The sequence below is a fragment of the Orycteropus afer genome, unplaced genomic scaffold (assembly GCF_000298275.1).
Source record: "Orycteropus afer afer isolate SDZICR_OR568_19922 unplaced genomic scaffold, OryAfe1.0 scaffold00132, whole genome shotgun sequence".
Lineage (NCBI taxonomy): Eukaryota > Metazoa > Chordata > Mammalia > Tubulidentata > Orycteropodidae > Orycteropus > Orycteropus afer.
The window spans coordinates 5,720,356-5,739,104 of record NW_006921719.1 but is presented as its reverse complement, the minus strand read 5'-3'; the positions used below and the strand labels follow the sequence as shown (position 1 = coordinate 5,739,104).

Sequence of the window (18,749 nt, the reverse complement as noted above, 5' to 3'; positions counted from 1 at the left end):
CATAGTGCCTAAAGCACTTGACTGCTAACCAGAAGGCCGGCGGTTCAAACCCCCCAGCCACTCCTTGGAAGGAAGGTGGGGCAATTTACTTCCATAGTGATACTGCCTTGGAAACCCAAGGAGGGGGCGCTGTGAGTTGGGTCCGACTTGATGGCAAATAACAACATGTTACATATATATATTTACAACAACAAAATTTAATTATAATACATAAAACTACCAAAATTTACCACGCTTGGGCGTTGCTCTTAACAAGTTCCACAGGTAATTTTAATGGGGACTATTAGCAATGCAGTGCCTAAGGCATTTGGCTGCTAACCAGAAGGCTGGCTGTTCAAACCCACCAACCACTTCCTGGAAGCAAGATTGGGCAATCTACTTCCATAGAAATACAGCCCCGGAAACCCAAGGAGGGGTGGCTATCAGTGAGAAATGAACTCCAGTGGGGTTTTTTGTTTTTTTGGTTTATTAGCGATGCAGTGGCTAAGGCATTAGGCTGTTAACCAGAAAGGTCTGCAGTTGGAACTTACCAGCAGCTCCGCGGGAGAAAGATTTACAGCCTTGGAAACCCTATGGACTAGTTCTACTCTTTCCTATACAGTTGCTATGAGTTAGAATTGATGGCAGTGGATGATTTTTATTATTTTCCTGAGGAGCCCTGGGAGTCCAGTGTTTAAGCACAGGGCTGCTAACCAAAAGAACAGCAGTGGAAACCCACCAGCTGCCCCACGGGAGAGCGCTATGGCAGCCTGCTTCCGTAAAGATTTACAACCTCGGAAACCTTCTGAGGCAGTTCTGCTCTCTCCTATGGTGTCAGCCTGAGTTAGAATGGACTCCACAGCAACGAGTTTGGTTTTTATTATTAGTCTATCAGGTCGTCAGGAGTTGGAGCAAATTCCAGGTTATTAGTCCAACAACCGATTATTAGTCCTATTTGGCAGATGAAGGGATTTAAACCTACAGAGGTTACCCAACACGGCTGGCGCTTAAAGCCGCTTCCTCACACCACGCAATCCCATCTGAAAGTTACCAAAGGTTCAAGGTCGCAGAGGTGGAGGCTCCGGCAGATGTAAATAAGGATGACAGTGCCTCCTAGTGGAAGAGTGTGGCAAGCAGCAATACGGCAAACTGTCCAGATACTGGCTTGGCTCTAACTTCTCCCTGTACAGAGCAGGCAATGCTTGTCTCACCACTGATTCCACAGACCCAAGAGGAAGGAGGAGGCTTCTTTAGGCAAAGTGGTATTTAGAAGGCAAGAGTGTTTATCGAGAATGATTGAGCTCACCCCAAAAAATGAGAACAAAAGTTTGCTGTGAACAAATGAGATAGAGACTGCTTACCTTAGAACAGAATACTAACATATACAATGGGAATGTCAGAGTCAAAAAATCATCAATCGAGACTAAAGTTGGTGGGCAAAAAAGTTGATGAAGACAAGATAGTTGGCTTCAAAATGTCTCCTCACAATTTGATAATTACAAAGGTAAGGCCAGGTTCTGTTCCGACACGTAAGGAACTTGGAAATCATCTCTCTAGTCCTCACAACAAGAAAATGCCAAAAACCTGAAAATCAACAACTCCTTGTATCCGTCAGAGAACTGGGCTTACAGAGAAAACAAATCTCTGCCCTGAAAGCTTGAGAGACACACAGAGAAACAATTACAGCGAATTGCCACTTACCGAGAGCAGAGACCCCACTGTGGCTGCGGCTGCTAAGATCGGCCCCACCATTGGACAGTATTTCTGGATACTGTGCACTAGTTTGAGAGGTTACAAACTCCTGGATCATCAGCCTCGGAGGGGTCCCCAGGCTTTCCTGGGTTTAATACCTCCAGGAGCCTCATCAGGTTTACACCATGAAGCTGGGAGGAAAATCCCCTCGTGCTTCTGGCAATGAAAGGGGAAAAGTCATTTTGAAATAGCGTTTTATTCTTGAAAACAGCCTGCTCCCAAGTGAAACTGCTTTATCAGAGCCTAGCTAAGGTGGGTTTCATTAGAGCCTAAATGACATGGAGGAGGAAAAATACCCAGGCCCAGCCCATCTAGGCTTTCAGGGCAGGGAGAATTGCCCAACGCCAGCCCCCCTGCAGCCTTTGTCTTGGGGGAAGGGAAATAATGAATTCCAGGCTTCTCTAGCCTTCCTGTTTTACCCAAGGAGTGGGGAAAGCTGAGAAGCACTTGTGAAGGTCACAGTCTCACTAAGAGACTGAGACCTATCATAAGACTGTAGACTGCTTCTCCCTTACACCTCACATCAACAGAACTTTACAGCTGAGAGAACCTTGGCTCTTCCTACCCAGTACATCAGATCTGGCTTCAAACAAAAAAATTACAAGGCATGCTCAACGTAATAAACAGAGTCTGAGAAGGCAGGGCCAATATCAGAACCCGATTCAGATATGGCAGTTGTTGTCATGTGCTGTTGAGTTGATTTCAACTCATAGTGACCCCACGTGACAGAGCAGAACTTCCCCATAGCGTTTCCCAGGCTGTAATCTGTATGAGAGCAGATCACCAGGTCTTTCTGCTGCAGAGCCACTGAATGGGTTCGGACTGCCAACCTTTCAGTTAGCATCTGTGCTGTTAACCATTGTACCACCAGGGCTCCTTAGATATGTATGGCAGAGATAAAATTATTGGACTGAGAATTTAAAGTAATTAATATCCTAGAGGCTGTAATGGAAAAAGTGGACACTGGAATTCTAAGAAATACATACGCAAAAGGAAATGTGAGAAATCAAAAACACTATAACAAAAATGAAGAATGTCTTTGATGGGCTCATTAGTAAATTGGACACAGCTGAGGAAATAATCAGCTTGAAGGAAGATATGTCAGTAGAAACTTTGCAAATTGAAAAGCAAAAAGAAAAAGGAGTAACTTTCAGCCAAACAATAGACAATCTATGAGGTGAGCATTTATACCAGTGAGGTACACTCCTTAGAATATCAACCATGGCAGATCGAAAGGGCAGTATTTGCACAGGGAGAAAGCTCAAAGGGCAGGAATGCATGGGAAAGAAGGACAAGGGAAAAGGTAATCACAGGGAGGAAGTGGGGAGAGAGCTGTTACATTCTGGGGATTGCAATCAATGTCATGAAACAAAATGTGTATGAACTGTTGAATGGAAAACAAATTTGCTCTGTAAACTTTCACCCAAAACACAATTTAAAAAGTTAAAAAAAAAAAAAAAAAAGATTGGGAAAAAAAAAAGAACATCCAAGAACTGTGGAACAATTACAGGAGTGTAATGTACATATGAGAGCTCTGGTAGCGTAGTGCCTAAGGCACTTGACTGCTAACCAGAAGGCTGGAGGTTCAAACCCACCAGCCACTCCTCGGAAGGAAGATGGGGCAATCTACTTCCATAGTGTTACTGCCTCAGAAACCCAAGGAGGGGTCGCTATGAGTCGGGTCCAACTTGACGACACATAACAACAACAACAACAACAATGTACATATAATGGAACAGAAGAAATATTTGAAGTAATAATGAATGAGAATTTTCCAAAACTGTTGACACAAAGATGGAAACAACCTACGTGCCCATCAACGGAAAAATGGATAACCAAACTATGGTACATATACACAATGGAATACTATGCAATGCTAAAGAGTAATGTAGAATCTGCAAAACACCACGTAACATGGATGAACTTGGAGGACATTATGCTGAGTGAAATAAATCAATCAAAGAAGGACAAATATAATATTAGTGTATTGTTGTAAAAAGTCAAGGAAAGGTTTAAATATGGAAGTGAACTTTCTTTGCTGGTTACCAGGGTAGAAGGAGAGGAGAAGGAATACTGCCAAAAAAAAACCAAAAAACCATTGACCCATGTCACTTTAGTTTTGTGTATTTCACTGCACATAAATTATATTTCAATAAAATGTATTTTAAAAAAACAAGAACGAAAAAAAAATTGTTGACACAGATCCAGGAAGCCATGCAGGTTAAGTACCAAAATATCTACATATTCAAACTGAAGAAAAAGGACAAGAAGCTGGGATGGGTGGGCACCTTACTTATAAAAGAACAAGGATAAGAATTGCATCAGACTGGTCTTTAGAAACCATGCAAGAAAAAAGAGTGGAGCGAAATATTGAGTGTTCATCAACCTCCAATTCTGGACTCAGTGAAATGATCCTTGTGGTACAATGGGTCATTTCACATAAGTGAAAGAGAAGTAGACTTTTTCAGACAACAAAAATTGAGGGAATTTATCTCTATTTGGAAAGTGATGTTGGTGAGAAACTCACATCTACATTAAGATGTGCATTGAGAAGGACTAAATGTAGGTAAAATAAAATCTTACTCTTAACTGATCTAACAGATAAGCTTGTTTAAAAAAAAAAAGAAAAGAAAAGAAAATTCACTACCGACAAGTCAGATCCGACTCATTGCAACCCCTCTTTGGGTTTCCGAGGCAGTATCACTATGGAAGTAGATTGCCCAGCCTTCCTTCCAAGGAGTGGCTGGTGGGTTTGAACCACCAGCTTTGTGGTTAGCAGTCAAATGCCTTAGGCAATACATCACTAGAACTCCTGTTTAAAATAATAGCAACAACATATTGGATGATTATAGTTTGTGAATAAGTAAAATGAATGACAGCAATGTTATGTGGAAAAGAGAAGGATTGGGAATACTCTAAGGTACCTGTACTGTGAAGTGTAGTTATTTGAAAGTAGACTTTTAGGTTCATTCTAGTTGAAGGATATTCTACAAAGTAACTGGCCAATACTTTAAAAGCCAAAGTCACAAAAGACACAGAAGGCTGAGGAACTGGTCTGAGGACATGAAAACCAGATACAGTAAGTGATCCTGGATTGGGTCCTAGCATTATTCAGGTAATTGGCAAAATTTGATTATGGACTGTAGATAATGGTAACGTATCAATGTTAAATTTCCTGATTTTGATCATTGTACTGTGGTTTTGTAGGAGAATGTCACTGTTCTTAAGATACAGAAACTGAAAATATTTAGGTAGAATAGGGCCTATTCCCAATTTAACCTCAAATGTTTTTGCAAAGTGTATGTGTGTGTGTGTAGAGATTAAAGCAATTAGGACAAAATTTGAAGAGATGGTAAATTTGGCTATTTGAGAGTTTCTTGCATTATTCTAAGGTGCTCTGGTGGCATTGTGGTTAAAGCATTGGCCTTCTAACCAAATGGTTGACGGTTCAAACCCACCAGCCACTCTGCAGGGGAAAGAAGGAGCAGTCTGCTTCCATAAACATTAACAGCCTTGGAAACCCTATGGGGCAGTTCTACTCTGTCCTATAGGGTTGCTGTGCATTGGAATTGACTCGAAGTCAGTGACCTTTGATTATCCTTGTATTATTCTTAAGAGCTCTAGTGATGTAGCGGTTAAAGCATTTGGCTGCTGACCAAAAGGTCAGCAGTTCAAACACACCAGCAACAGTGTGGGAGAAAGATGAGACACTCTTCTTCCATAAAGATTTACAGCCTTGGAAACCCTATGAGGCAGTTCCATTCTGTCCTAAAAGGGAACTGAGTGGGAATCAACTCGAAGGCAGTGGATTTGGTGGGGTCTTTGTATTATTCTTGCAACTTTTCTCTAAGTTTGAAACTACAGTGAAAACTGTGAGAAGTGGAACTCAACAGAACTGTCGTTTTTTCAAGGTTTCACAAGTTTTCCACATTACCTTAATAATGCTCTTTAAAGCAGGTCTAGGATCCAATCCAGGATCATTTACTGCATCTTACTACTTTTCTATTGCCATTAGTGGAAAATATTTATTTTCCTTCTCTGACAGTTTTCTGCCTTACACAGGTTTCAGCTTTCATAGGTTTTACTGCATAATGAAATTAAGTAACAGAACCCATTTTAAAAATGTTTGCTTTCTGTATCTGCTTGATAAAGCAGATGTGCAAGGATCAGTAGAGAGTGGGAGCTTTGGACCCAGACTGACCTGGGTTCAAATCCCAACTCTGTCACTTCCTTGCTGTTACCTTGGCTACATGCGTATGCACACACACACACCACCCCCAAACTCAGACCAAAGACACAAGTGCATGGAGCACTGTAACTCAACATTCAGAAACATGGACCTTTCTTATAGAGCTGCCCCCAGCCCCATCCCTGACCACCCTCCCCACCCCCACCCCAGGACTCACAACCTCAGCAGATCCCAAAGCTAAGTACAGAACGACCACTCAGATGCACACGTGAATTTAATGAGAGCCCAGAACAATCTGAATACCTGGGATCCAGCTAGTGATTCACAATCAACACTCATGGGCAACAGCAGTCAAGAAATCAAATGACATTTTGCATTGAGCACATTTGCTAAAGACCTCTTGAAAGTGTTAAAAGAGCAAAATGTCACTTTAAAGACTGGGGTGCACCTGATCTGATCCAAGCCATGGGATTTTCAATAGCCTTATATGAATAAGATTGAAAAAATTCATGCATTTGAATTATACCGTTGGTGAAGAATACTGAATATACTATGGACTGCCAGAACAACAAATATGTCTTGAATTGTAACTGGAACGCTCAAGAAGCAAGAATGGCCAGACATCATCTTATACTTTGGTTGTCATCAGAAGGGACCACTCTCTGGAGGATATCACACTTGGTAGACAATCGACTGGTAACCAGAAAGTTTGTGGTTCAAACTCACCGGCTTCTCCATGGAAGGGCAGTGGGACATCTATTTATATAGACATACCACCTTGGAAACCAAATGGGGGTCACTATGAGTCAGAATTGACTGGATAGCAGTTTTTTTTGTTTTGTTTTTGGTGAAGGGTAAATGAAAAACAGGAAGATCCTCAAGGTACATTGATAGTGGCTTCAGCAATGGGTTCAAACAGCAATTGCGAGGATCGTATAGGACTGGGCTGTTTTCTGTCGCATAGGGTCGCCCAGTTGGAGCCGACTTGACGACAATGAACAAGCTAGTAAGCCATCCTCCTTTAAACAAGATTTTAACATGCCACTCCTGATTAACCTACCACCCCCCACCCCCCAAGAATGCGTCCCATGCTCTATGTGCTGTAGTAAATTACATGGTATGGCTTCTCTAGCCAGGCTTTGTAATGCCCCCTTTGCCATGAGGTTTCTGTTGGAGCTGCACAAAGCAATCTTCTGGGAAGTTCGCTCTCTCAGAGGTGTATAGAATTCTGATGTTGGGATTGGTTGGTTTGGCCACTCTGCCAGGTTCAAAAAGGAGCCCTCCTAAAGACAGGAATTAACCTGATTGCCAGCTGAGACACACACTTCTGAGACAGCTGGCTCAGAGATTGAGTGTGCTCTTCAATTATAGCCTGTTGCTTCCCTAATAAACCCCATCATCTGAGTTGTGCTGCCACTGCAGCAAATTATCAGTGGGTGCCACAGGAGGAATGGTTGGCATCAAGGCTAGTAAGAGCACTGGATAGTGGCAGCATGTCTGGCCTCACAGGAACAGGCCTTGGGCTGCTGATGGTGATTGTCTTCTTGTGCAGCTAGAAGATGCCGCCTCCCTGCCCCTATTTAGCACTCCAATACTGGCTTAACACGAACGTGTAAATACACAGCTCCTCCCACCTCACCCACAGAAAGCCCAATCCTCTGCATCTCCTAGCTTCTGTCCAAGGCCAAGGTTAGTGCCCAGAGCTGGTCATACTGGAGGTGGCAATAGCGATACAGTGCTCCAAAGCAGGTGGGCTGAGCTCTGGGCTCAGGTGTTTGGAATATACCCTTTAGTCTGGGCACTGCCTCCAAACCCTGGAGGATCATAGTCCAGGCCACTTATATTACACACACCTGCAGGACCCTCAGCTGCCAGGTCCCGCTCAAATTACATTTTAGAGCCTGTGCTCAACTGTAACCACTCCCCACAAAGACCCTACATCCCAGGCAGCTGCTGGGAGAGCCTGTCAGCTCCCAAGTGTCCCCATGAGAAAGAAAGAACTGCCACCCACACCAAACCCCACAGATGACACAGGCAAGGTTTGTGTCCCAGGTTTATTGAAAATATTACAGCACAGTGGAAAAATTCACACGGCTCCACGTGGTGTTTTGAAATTCATTCCAACTGTGGGCTGAGTGACCTGCAGGTTGGACAGACTGCCAAAGTCCTAGAACAACAAAATGGGTTCAGTGTAAGCTTTACCTGTGAGATATGAAGCCAGAGCCTCAGCAACACCAAAAGGAACCCAAGAGGGCCCCTCCAGACACTCTCAAAACCTGTCCACCCCACCCCCACCCCAGAGTGAGAGCACTCATGAGGGGCCTAGTCTACGGAGCTCTGGTGGTGTAGTGGGCAAGGCATCAATCTGGCTGTTCATCAGGTCAGTGGTTCAAACCCACCAGCTGCTCCACGGGAGGAAGACTGGGTTTGGTTTGTATTCAGCAATGCCTCCACTTTCCCAGACTGATGTTTAACACAAACCTGCCTAGACAGTGGCAATGCTGACTATAATCCAACCCTGTATTTAGGGGCCGCTTTCACTGACCCTGAACTACCTTCCATGCGTTCTATGCTCATTTTTACATCTTTCACTTGTGCAGCTGTCTGCTTGGATTGCCTTCCCTCAGGCAATCTGGTGCTCTGGGATCCTGATGTCCTTCTCCCTCGTTTCCCCCTCTCCTTCACATTACTCCAGAGCAAGGTTTCTCAACCTTGGAACTACTGACAATTTACTGTGGGGGCCTGTCCTGTGCACTGAAGTGTTTAGCAGCATCCCTGGCCTTTACCTACTAGATAATTAGTAACTTCCAGCTGTGACAACCAAAAATGCGTCCAGACATAGCCCAATGTCCCCTGGGGGACGAAATCTGAGCTTGTGAGAGTCACTATCCCAGGGATGTTGTGTGTCCGACTCATAGCAACAATGTGACTGAGAACTGCCTCACAGGGTTTCCTAGGCAGTAATCTTTCCATGGGGAGCTCTGGTAGTAAAGCACTTAAAGCATTCAAGCTGCTAACCAGAAGATCAGTGGCTTGAACCCACCTGCTGTTCTGTGGAAGAAAGCGAGGGCAGTCTACTTTCGGAACCATTTACAGCCTTGGAAACTGCAAGGCAGTTTTACTGTTTTATAGGGTTTCTGGGTCAGAAGTGACCCAGTGGCATTGTTTTCTTTTTGCATTTCTTTTGTGGCGGTGCTGGGGGGGAAATCTTTCCAACAGCAGATTGCCAGGCCTTTTCTCCCACAGCACTGCTGATGGGCTCAAACCACCAATCTTTCAGTGAGCAACTGAGTGCTTAACCATCGCACCACCAGAGCTCCTTGCCCCAGGGACACAGTGCTAATCCCTTCATTGACACCAGCCCCCAAGGCATTCCTAACCCCATGAGCATTTGTGAGGGGCACAGGCACCATGAAGAACAGAGGGAGAAAAAGATTACAGCCTATCCTTATGCCAGAGTAATCTCAGTGCGTGAGTTTAAAAAAAAAAAAAACCCAACAACCCACCACCCTAAGGGCCTCCCATATACCTGAAGCTCCATGTTCCATTTTATCCTCAAAAACCCATTTTACAGCTGCAACTAAAAAGTTACACTTAGGATTGTGGTTATTTCAGAAGCAAATGACCTGCACAACTTTAGCTGCACCAGTAATATTTTTCTGAACCTAGGTAGTGGGTACATTGGAGTTCATTTTGTATTTTATTATCTTATTGAATGTCTTAAGTGTTTAACAACCACAAAAAGTAAAAACGAAGTTCCTAAAATTACCAACACTCTGCTACCAAACCCACGCTACTTTCACCAGACTATGTACACAGACTAAGATAAGTCATTTAAAAATGAAACCAGTCCAGAGGGGCACTGGGTACACAGCCTTCTGAATAGTTAGCATACAGAGGGGGGAAAAGGTAGAATTAAAAAGAACAAAGATGGAACTGAGGGGGCAAATGAGGAGCCAGAAACAGAACCAAAAGGATAATGAAGGGACCAACAGAGAAGGGGTATCCTGGAAGCTATGTAAGAGACAACTGGGTTTGGAGATTACATAACGACCTTGTGGAGAGCAGTTTCACTGATACAACCTCTGGTAACCGGTGACCCCTGTTCTGGAGGCAGCCTAGTTTAGTGGGCAGAAGCACAGATGAGATCCCAAACTTTGCTGTTTACTTGCCCTATCATCTTGGACTTATCATTTCATCTGTATAATGTAAATGATGGGATGCACCTCATGGGGTGCTGTGAGGATTAAGCATAATACACATAAAGTGCTGAGAAAAATGCCAGGTACACGTTAAGGACCAAATAAACAGTAGCTATTATTACTGGACAGTGGTTCACAGCCAGGGAAGTCTTATTTTAGGAATCCAGCAAACTTACCAAGAGCTTCAGCATTTCTTTAGTGTCAGGATCTACTTCAATGATCTCCTGATCCAGGGCTGAGACCTAGAAGCAACAAGGTGGGTCCACATTATCAATCTATGAGCCCTCTCTCACTTCTGCTGCTGCTTCGCCCAGATTAAGTGGATAGGAAAAAAAAAAAAAAAAAAGTAGGTGTCTCTCTGCAGGGATAAGTGATAAAACGAGCAGTCTGTTACAGTGATACAGGTCCCAAAGATCTGTACTTCTGGTTTACTGTCATATACCCTCATTATTAATCAGTACTCAGAAAACCAAGACTGGGTTGATGCTTCAGGAATACTACATTAAGTTAATCAAACCAGGAAATGTGACAGCAGTCCCCAAACATCGTTAAGGGCTCTCATTGAACTTAGATGGCCCCAACAAGACACAACAAAAGCTAACATAAGGAAGTAAAGTAAGCCAATTATGATGTTCCTTTGGAAGCTAGGTACCTCAAATATTCTTAGAAACATGCTTTTTAGCATTTCAGGATGAACCTGAGGCTCAGGGAACAAGCCACAAACTTACCTCAGGAACATAATTATCTCTCCTTTCTCTCTCCTCTTCCTGCAGCTTGATGGAGATACCTCTCACAGGGCCTCTCTGAATACGCTTCATCAGATGTGTGACATAGCTACAAAGTGCAAATGCCCAATAACAGTAAAAACACACACCAACGTGTGAGTATATAATTAGCAATCTTAGTTCTTTTCCACTGACAGTAGACTTGCCATTCTAGAAGCCTCTCTGTCCTGGGACCACTACATGCACAGACCTTCTGCATGCTCTTCTCCACTTATGTCTGCCTGTCCCCAGGCAACGCCAAACTCTAGTGCTCGTCTCCGTAGCATCTCGATGGATGCTAACAAAACCACCCGGGCGCAAAGCCTCCTCCCAAGTTGATCGCCATAAACCCGTGGGGGCCCGGGCTCTCCCTCTTCCTCCAGGCCCAAGAGGCCAAGTGCCACTCAACTCACCCTGCTATCTTGTTGCGGAGCTTCTTGCTAGGAATGATGGCGATCTCCTCACACACACGCTTGTTGGTGTGGAAGTCGTTGCCTAGGCGCGTGTAGTACTTCTCAATGATGACCCGGGCCGCTTTCTTCACGGTTTTGGTGCGAACGCGACCCTGCGGGTGCAGAAAACAGGGTCATTCGTGAATCGGTGCACCCCTCCTGAAAGAGGGCAGAGCCCAGCCTGCTGAGAGTGGGGTTCACCCGCAGGGACCAGGTCCGGGAGAGAGGACGGGCCGGGTGATGCCGGGAGCTCGGGGGTCCCTGCGGTGGCCTGCGGCCAGCTCTGAGGCCCGCGCCTGGTAGAGCCCTGCCCGCACCCGACCCATAGCCTCGTTTTGCGGGTTGCAGGCCGCGGAAAATTGTGGATGGGGAACGATTGTGCAGATGGCGGCCTCAGGCCAAAACACCTACCATGTCGGCGGGTCCCTGGTAAAAGAGGAAACAGGAAACATAAGAGAGACCTATAAGGCACAGGCCAGAGAGCCGCTTCCGCCTAACCTGGGAGGCACAGAGTCCGCTGAGGCGCCACAGCGACCCCTGGCGGAGCGGGGCGGCAGTGTAGGAGGCGGGCCTACCCCCCTCTTCACCCCTCCCGTATGTCCCGCCCCCGAGAGGCGGGGCTCCTCCATTGCCGCTTCCAGCTCCACGGAAAGGGGTGGCTAGGGTCGGCTTTCGGCGCCGCTGCCTTGACTGCGGGATTGATGTATTTTGGACTTGTAAGAGTGCATTTCTTTAGCACATGCTGGGGTGCGGACACACTGGGAATGGGAAGGCGACCTTTGAGTCCTTGAGAAAGCGAAGGAAGGAAGGCGATCCAGTACTGTGGAGAGGTGATGTAGGCGAAGGTGCTCTGCCCAGGACCCCCACGCAGTCCGCGGGTCACAGACTTGTGTCTGTCTGGCATGAGACTGGGAGAGGCTTATCTCATTCCTTCCGGGTCTTTGCTCCAACGACACCTTAGCAGAGGAGCTTTCCCTCCAACTTGTCTAAAATAGCACCATCGCTCCATCACTGCCCTTTCACTCTGCTCTAATAATGCTGAGTATTTGTCACATGACTTGTCTTAGTTTTCCCTTATTCTATGTTCAATAACGGGAGGTCTGGTAGCATAGTGCCTAAGGCACTTGACTGCTAATCAGAAGGCTGGCGGTTCAAACTCACCAGCCACTCCTCGGAAGGAAGATGGGGCAATCTACTTCCATAGTGATACTGCCTCGGAAACCCAAGGAGGGGTCGCTATGAGTCGGTCTGACTCCATGGCGCATAACAACATGTTCAGTGAGGGCCGTTTTCTTTACCTAATCCCCAGTGTCTTGAACAGTACCTAGCACATAGCATTCGAATATTTAAGGAAGGGCCCAGTTCACTCGTAGAGCTCCCAACAAATGAGAGTGCCATCTCCATCCAGGCTGTTCCTGCCATATTCACCCCAAAATCAAGTCCTTCTGGTGACCTCACCAGCCTAGGGAAGGCCCTGCCCTCTACTGGCAACTCTGGTCCCTGGGCTGAAGGGTAAGGAAAGGCTGGACTGACCAGAAGGCAGAATTAAAGGGTGTGCCTCACCCCTCAACTCACCTCCTTGTCACCTCCTCCAGTCTAGCCAGAAAGAATTCTGGGTGGCTTAAGGATAGAAAGCCCTCTTCCTTAAAGTAGCACTGGACAAAAGGGAGTAGGAAAGAGAGGCCATTATGAGACTGGAGAATAGGAGACCAAAGGAAACAGACTCCTCTGAAAGTTGCAAGATTTTACTTCACCAACAGATTTTAGATCGAGCTGCTGCCAAGCCCCAAGGGAAAGGTCAGGCCCCTCATTCTTGGCTAAGGGGACTCCCTACCACAGCTCTTGCACTAAGAGTTGCAGAAAAGGGATGCTCCTACATGCAGTGTTCCTCCGCCTCAAACCAAACTCAGATCTTCCAAAGGATCAACCCAGCAGCGGGACCCAGGCCCACCCAACCTGAAAAAAATTCTGGGGAGCCTGTGAGAAAGCATTCAGGCAATTGGCTCTCTGAAAAAAATAACAAAAAATAAATTGCTCCCTCTCAAAATGGAACTGGGTCAGCACAGATAAGTCGAAGAGGATGAGAACCTTCCCACGCACGAAGAAACAGGCTCCAGGCTTACAGGAGAAGCTGAGAACAAGTGGTTCCTGCTGAAGCCCCAGCAGGTGCATGCATCTCCAGCGTGCTCTAAGGTAGGTCCAGAGGCTGTGAGAAGACCCCAAGAAACTCAACAATGAGAGCTTTGTATACTTGGACTGGAAGTACCCACCACCTGCTGGAGAGGCAACTGCAAAGCACATTTGCTCACGGAAGTGACCAAAGAGGACTTAAAGGGGCGTGTCTCCTGCATGGCTCCATCATCATTCTGGGGTAGAGTCTTACCACAAAAACCCAAAGAATGAACAAGTCTTACTCTGGAATCGTGTTGCCCCCACACCTCAGACAGAGAGACAAAACCAGAACTCTGCTGCAACGTGTTTATTATGTGCCAAAAAAACTACACCACAGCTTACTCCACACATCTGTAGGAGAGTGCAGTCTTGCCTGCATATACTACAATGAGGTAGAGACTTCACACACAGCTTCACAAAACCCACAGAGTAGCTGGGATATGCAACAATGCAACGTCAGTTCAGCAGGAGGGGGGAGGGGGTTATGACACTGGTTCTTTGGCACACAAGCTTCCCAAAGAAGGGCAAGTAGTTTAAAAAAAAAAAAGAAAAAGAAAAAGAGAAAAGTCAAGTTTTCAAATTCCAGTAGCATTTCAGTCAACTGCAACTGTTGCTTCATACATTTCTCAAGTGAAAGCATTAAGGGAAGGGTACTTGCCCCTCTGCGAGAAAGGGCTCCTGTGAGCCTTCATCTGCCCCCACCAAAAAGCAGCCCTTTTTAGCTCAGTTACAAAAAAGAAAAAAGTCCTGTGACTTTGTGATTAAAAACTTCTATCAACCCTCCCCCTGACGTAAGTGCAACTTAAGAAGGTGCAGTAAACCATTTAAAACTATATACAGCAGCTGTTCAAACACCGTTTATCCGGTCCAGTTTCAAATAAAAAAAAAATATATATATATATATATCTTTTTTTTCCCCCTTGGTTGCAAATACCTTGATTTGCAACCATGAGAAACAGTGACCAGCAGTCCCCCAGACACAAATTTGCTATAATGTTAAAAGCTGCCAGGAAAGAAAAAAAATCCTTGTTCCAAACGACTTAAAAACTGTTTTAAGGAGTGTAAAAAGGAACTGGTAAAAACCCTCGAGCGTAAAATATGAAATATGATTTGGTTTAAATGAAGAGCAAAGTCTCCTTGTTGTTTACAGTAAAAAACACCAGCTGAACACTCAGTTTATGCCGTTCAGGTGGGGGTTAAATAAATGGAAAGGCACTGTATGGCAACTGCAAGAATGAAACCAATGAGACCTGTGCATCATCACCATCAGTATTGCAAGGAATGTAAAAAAGCGCTTTTAATAAATAAACCGAGATGTAGGCATCCGTGTCAACACCTTCTGGACACGTAGTTCTTTTTTGCTTTTCATCGGCAAAATGAGGAACTAAAATCTGGGAAAACTGCAGAGTCGCTGGAGGGTGAGCCAGGGGGTCCTTGCCCTGGCACAACCCCTGAAAACAAAACCCGACAAAACTCATTGTGCATTAATTAGTGCAGAAACAAAGACAGATTCAGCAAGTGCAAAGGTGACTACAATTTTCCCTCGTCCTCGGGAAGCCAGCTCCCTGGCCACCAGTGGCGGAGTGGTGCTGGCTGCTGCCTGATGTGCCAGCCTGGACGCCCCAGGCCACTGGGCAGGGCCAGCTCTTCTAGCTGGAGTCTCGGTTCTTCTGGTTCCGCATCAGTGGGCTGTGGTGACGCAGGCCTTCCATGCTGTGCCGCCAGTGCCAGCAGCTCCGGCAGAAGTACTTGAAGCAGACCTGGGTTGGGGGGAGAAAAAAAAGAGATGCCATGCCTGTAAGCATCAGCCAGAGGGACCGCTGCATGAGCTGCATGTTGTACTTGGAGAAGAAATGAGGGATTCCCAATGGCTTCTGTGGGATTAGAAGAGATGGTTTCTGGGGGCTCTTTCACCTCCAACACAGAGAACTAACCAACCATGGCAAATCCACTGTCCATGTTTCTGTGGCTGCCCCAACTTAGTCAAGTATTATTGGGCTCCTCCTATGAACAGAGACTGCCAGCCTCCCCCATCCCCTCTTACCACTACAGCTGCTCTTCCTACCTTGACCTCCTTCTAACTGCCTATAGAATGGTTTTATCACATGGCTGCTAACAAGGAGAAGTTTTAAAGATAACAACTACAGATTCTAATGCTAGACAACATGGCTTCCTCCCTAGACTGACTAAGGAGAGGTGATGGGATATGTACTCCAATCTCAGTGCCACCTCTTGCTAGCTGTGTAGCCTCGGGTAAGCCATGAACCTCTGAGGAACTATCAGAAGGTGGGAATCATCTGTAAGATACCTAAACCCACCAAAGCCTGCCAGAGAAATTTGTTCTCAGGCTTTACCTAACAACCCAGACAGACCTCACTTTGGAGGCTCAGTTCAACTTCTGTCCACCCAGAGACTGCAAACCTAAGGTACAGCACCACTGGGGGTAGGGATGAACCCCAGCATGGGTTGACTGCTAGTGTTCTGAGAGGGCTCAACACTCTACTATCAAAGGCTGGTACAGATCAGCAGTATCAGCATCTTTTGGGAAGTTGTTAGAAACACAGATCCTCAGGCCCCAACCCTGACCCCATGAATCACAACCTTCATTTAAACAAGATCCTCAGGTGAATTTTATGCACGTTACTTTGAGAAGCAATGCCCGTACACACTCATATCCATGCTCCATCGCCCAGAAACATTTTAAAAAGCTGTCATGCTGCTTTCTGTTAGTGTTTGACAGCTGTAGGTAAGGTCCAGGCACAACATATCACAACAGTTCAGAGATAAACGAAGGGTGTTCTGGCAAAATCCAGTCTAGCATCAGAGTTAGAGCAGCAGAAACCCATCCAGGTTTCTATCATCTACAAAAAGCACCAATAATCAACAATACTGCCATATTGCATAGCAACATCCCAGGCAAGAAGAAGGCCCCAGTATTGACTCAATTTACTAAGCTTTCCTTAGAGTTTTGAGTTAAGCTATTTATAGTGTGTCCCTGGTCTGATCACCAGCAAACAATACTGTTGCCTCCTCTATGCTGAGACAAGCAGGATATACTTCGGACCTCCCACCTTCAGTATGACAAAGTTGGCATAACAATCTTATTGGGAGTGGGAACTTCACTGACAGCCCATGTGTCCAGGACTCACCTGATCCCGACAGAAGAAAGGACCAGGCTGAGAGCTGCAGATGTGACACAGAGAATCTTCTAAGTAGGGGTCAATTTGAACCTGCACAAAAGCAAAATAGGAGAGTGAAGAGGAAGATCTCTCAAGGAGGTCAGAGGGCTAGAAGGGAGGGGTGCATTACTGGGCCACACACAGGAATATAGGAGTTTTGCCTGTTTTCAAGGAGGCACAACAGGGATCTTAGAGGACAGACTGACATGCTATGCAGAGCCAAGCTGGCTGCTTCTGCTCCACCTCCAAACTCCAGCATTGAGATTGTTTTGCTATGATTTGGAAATTGATCTCCTTTCTCAGTCAGAGTCAGTACAGGTGCCTACACACTGCTTGGTCCTCTCAACAAAATGTACCCTAGACCTTTATCACTTAGCAGTAGGTAAGAACACAGAGCATGTGGGTAAGGGCTGGAGTATGGAAGTCAGGTTACCTAGAAATGCCACACAAATACCACAGTGAGGAAAGGTACCTCCCATACTGACGTGGCTCAAAAGTCCCAGTTCCTTTCTCCCCTGAGCCTACCCAGAACAGGCCCACTCCTAAACCCTAACACCTCACGGTAATTCCCAGCAGTCAAGCTCACTCAGTACACTCAGCATAGGCCCAAGATTTATTCTTAGGTCTGCCTTACATAGTCATTGGCCCAGGCCCTCTCACAGATGCCCCCAGAATAAGGGCACAGACCAGCCCACTCACCTTCTTGGTAAACTTGGTAGTTTTGATCTCCACAAAAGCTGCACTGACTGCTTTCAGGTAACTGCGTTGGTTGTTGAAAGTCACACGACCAGACCCTAGGAGCAAGAGATGTAAGTTACCTTCTAGCCAAATTCTCCCAAATGCCACTTGGCAACATGTAGGAAACCCTGTTTCTAGACCAGTGCAGCCCAAAGAAATATAATGTGAGCCTACTTATGTAATTTTAAATTTTCTAGTAGCTAAGACACTTGCCTGCTAACCAGATGGCTGGTGGTTCAAACCCACCAGCCACTCCTCGGAAGGAAGGTTGGGCAATCCTACTTCCGTAGTGATACTGCCTCGGAAACCCAAGGAGGGGTCGCTATGAGTCGGGGCCGACTCCACGGCACATAACAACAACAACAACAACAACAAATTAAAGTAAAAAAGAAACCAGTAAAATTAATTTTAATAATATGATTCCTCTACTGTAGGCATATGTACAGGTAAGGTTGAAAGAGTTCAGAGGAAACCAAAATGCAAAATTAACGCCTCTCTGCAAGGGTAGGCCCAGCAGTCAAACTCCTTCTGGCCTGGAGGAACATGAGACCCAGCCAGGGGGCTGGAAAAAGCTCTATCCTGCCAAGTGCGGCCTCCATCCGTGCAGCCTCTGAAGTCCCTGTTCTCAATCTGCGGTGCAGCACTGATGAGCACATGGAGCTCCTTCCTGGCCAGATTCAGCGTGGGTGGGCAGACGATGCTTTGGAGAGGTGGGTGAGCCGTGTCTTGATCGGAAAGCACAGACACTGCTCCACCTCCAAACCCCAGCACTGAGATTGTTTTGCTATGACTGATCTCCTTTCTCAGTCAGAGTCAGTGCAGATGCCCAGGTCAAGAAGAGACACTGATCAAAACTCACTACGTTGGGACAGCAATGGTCATGACTGTAAGCTGTCACTTGAGCCACTCAAGAGTCCTCCAGCAGCCTGACCTGCTCTCTGTAGCTAAGACAAGGCCAAACCTTTTCAAGAACTTTTAAAAAAGGAAACCAGGCAAGATCAGGAAAGTCTGGGCCTTTTACAAATTACTTTTTCTGTCTCAAAACTGATATGGCTGTGAATGTGAGGCTTCCAACCAAAATTTCTGCCCCTCTCATCTCTTATCACCTCCTATCACTTTTTTTGGAGGTGGGAGCAGAAGGTAGGGAGAGGGCACAGGGACCATTGCTGGTGACTTGTCTAGGAAAAAATGCTGCTAGTACATGCTATGCTTATCTGCAAACCTGGACCAGACCTCTCTCCCCACTCCCATAGGGAAGTATCACAATCCTGGTCCACATCCCAGGGGCCACCAAGCCTTCCAACACAGAAGTGGAACACTTA

General features: G+C 45.9%; 2 protein-coding genes across 2 annotated transcripts in view; both read right to left on the bottom strand.

The window, feature by feature from the left end:
* Positions 1-8,006: 8,006 nt before the first annotated feature.
* Positions 8,007-11,967, bottom strand: RPS17 (ribosomal protein S17). Its single transcript, XM_007945120.2, has 6 exons — positions 11,914-11,967; positions 11,750-11,764; positions 11,300-11,451; positions 10,851-10,956; positions 10,299-10,364; positions 8,007-8,087 (listed from the first exon to the last, which is right to left on the bottom strand). The coding sequence occupies exons 1-6, from the start codon at positions 11,965-11,967 to the stop codon at positions 8,007-8,009; spliced, it is 474 nt and encodes a 157-aa protein (XP_007943311.2).
* A 3,192-nt stretch (positions 11,968-15,159) lies between these two features.
* Positions 15,160-18,749, bottom strand: part of CPEB1 (cytoplasmic polyadenylation element binding protein 1) — a 96,576-nt gene continuing 92,986 nt past the window's right edge. Inside the window, exons 9-11 of the mRNA XM_007945119.2 lie at positions 17,389-17,483; positions 16,660-16,740; positions 15,160-15,270 (exon numbers count right to left, since the gene is read on the bottom strand). Coding sequence (XP_007943310.1) covers positions 15,160-15,270; positions 16,660-16,740; positions 17,389-17,483 — 287 coding nt within the window. The remainder of the gene's footprint in view (positions 15,271-16,659; positions 16,741-17,388; positions 17,484-18,749) is intronic.

Bases quoted from the DNA above. Each gene is read 5' to 3' on its own strand.
- RPS17 (XM_007945120.2), bottom strand. From the start codon at position 11,967: ATGGAGGAGCCCCGCCTCTCGGGGGCGGGACATACGGGAGGGGTGAAG. The intron at 10,957-11,299 runs GTGAGTTGAGTG...TGCACTTTGTAG, and splicing joins CTCCGCAACAAGATAGCAGG to CTATGTCACACATCTGATGA. The intron at 10,365-10,850 runs GTAAGTTTGTGG...TGTTGCTTCTAG, and splicing joins GAGATAATTATGTTCCTGAG to GTCTCAGCCCTGGATCAGGA.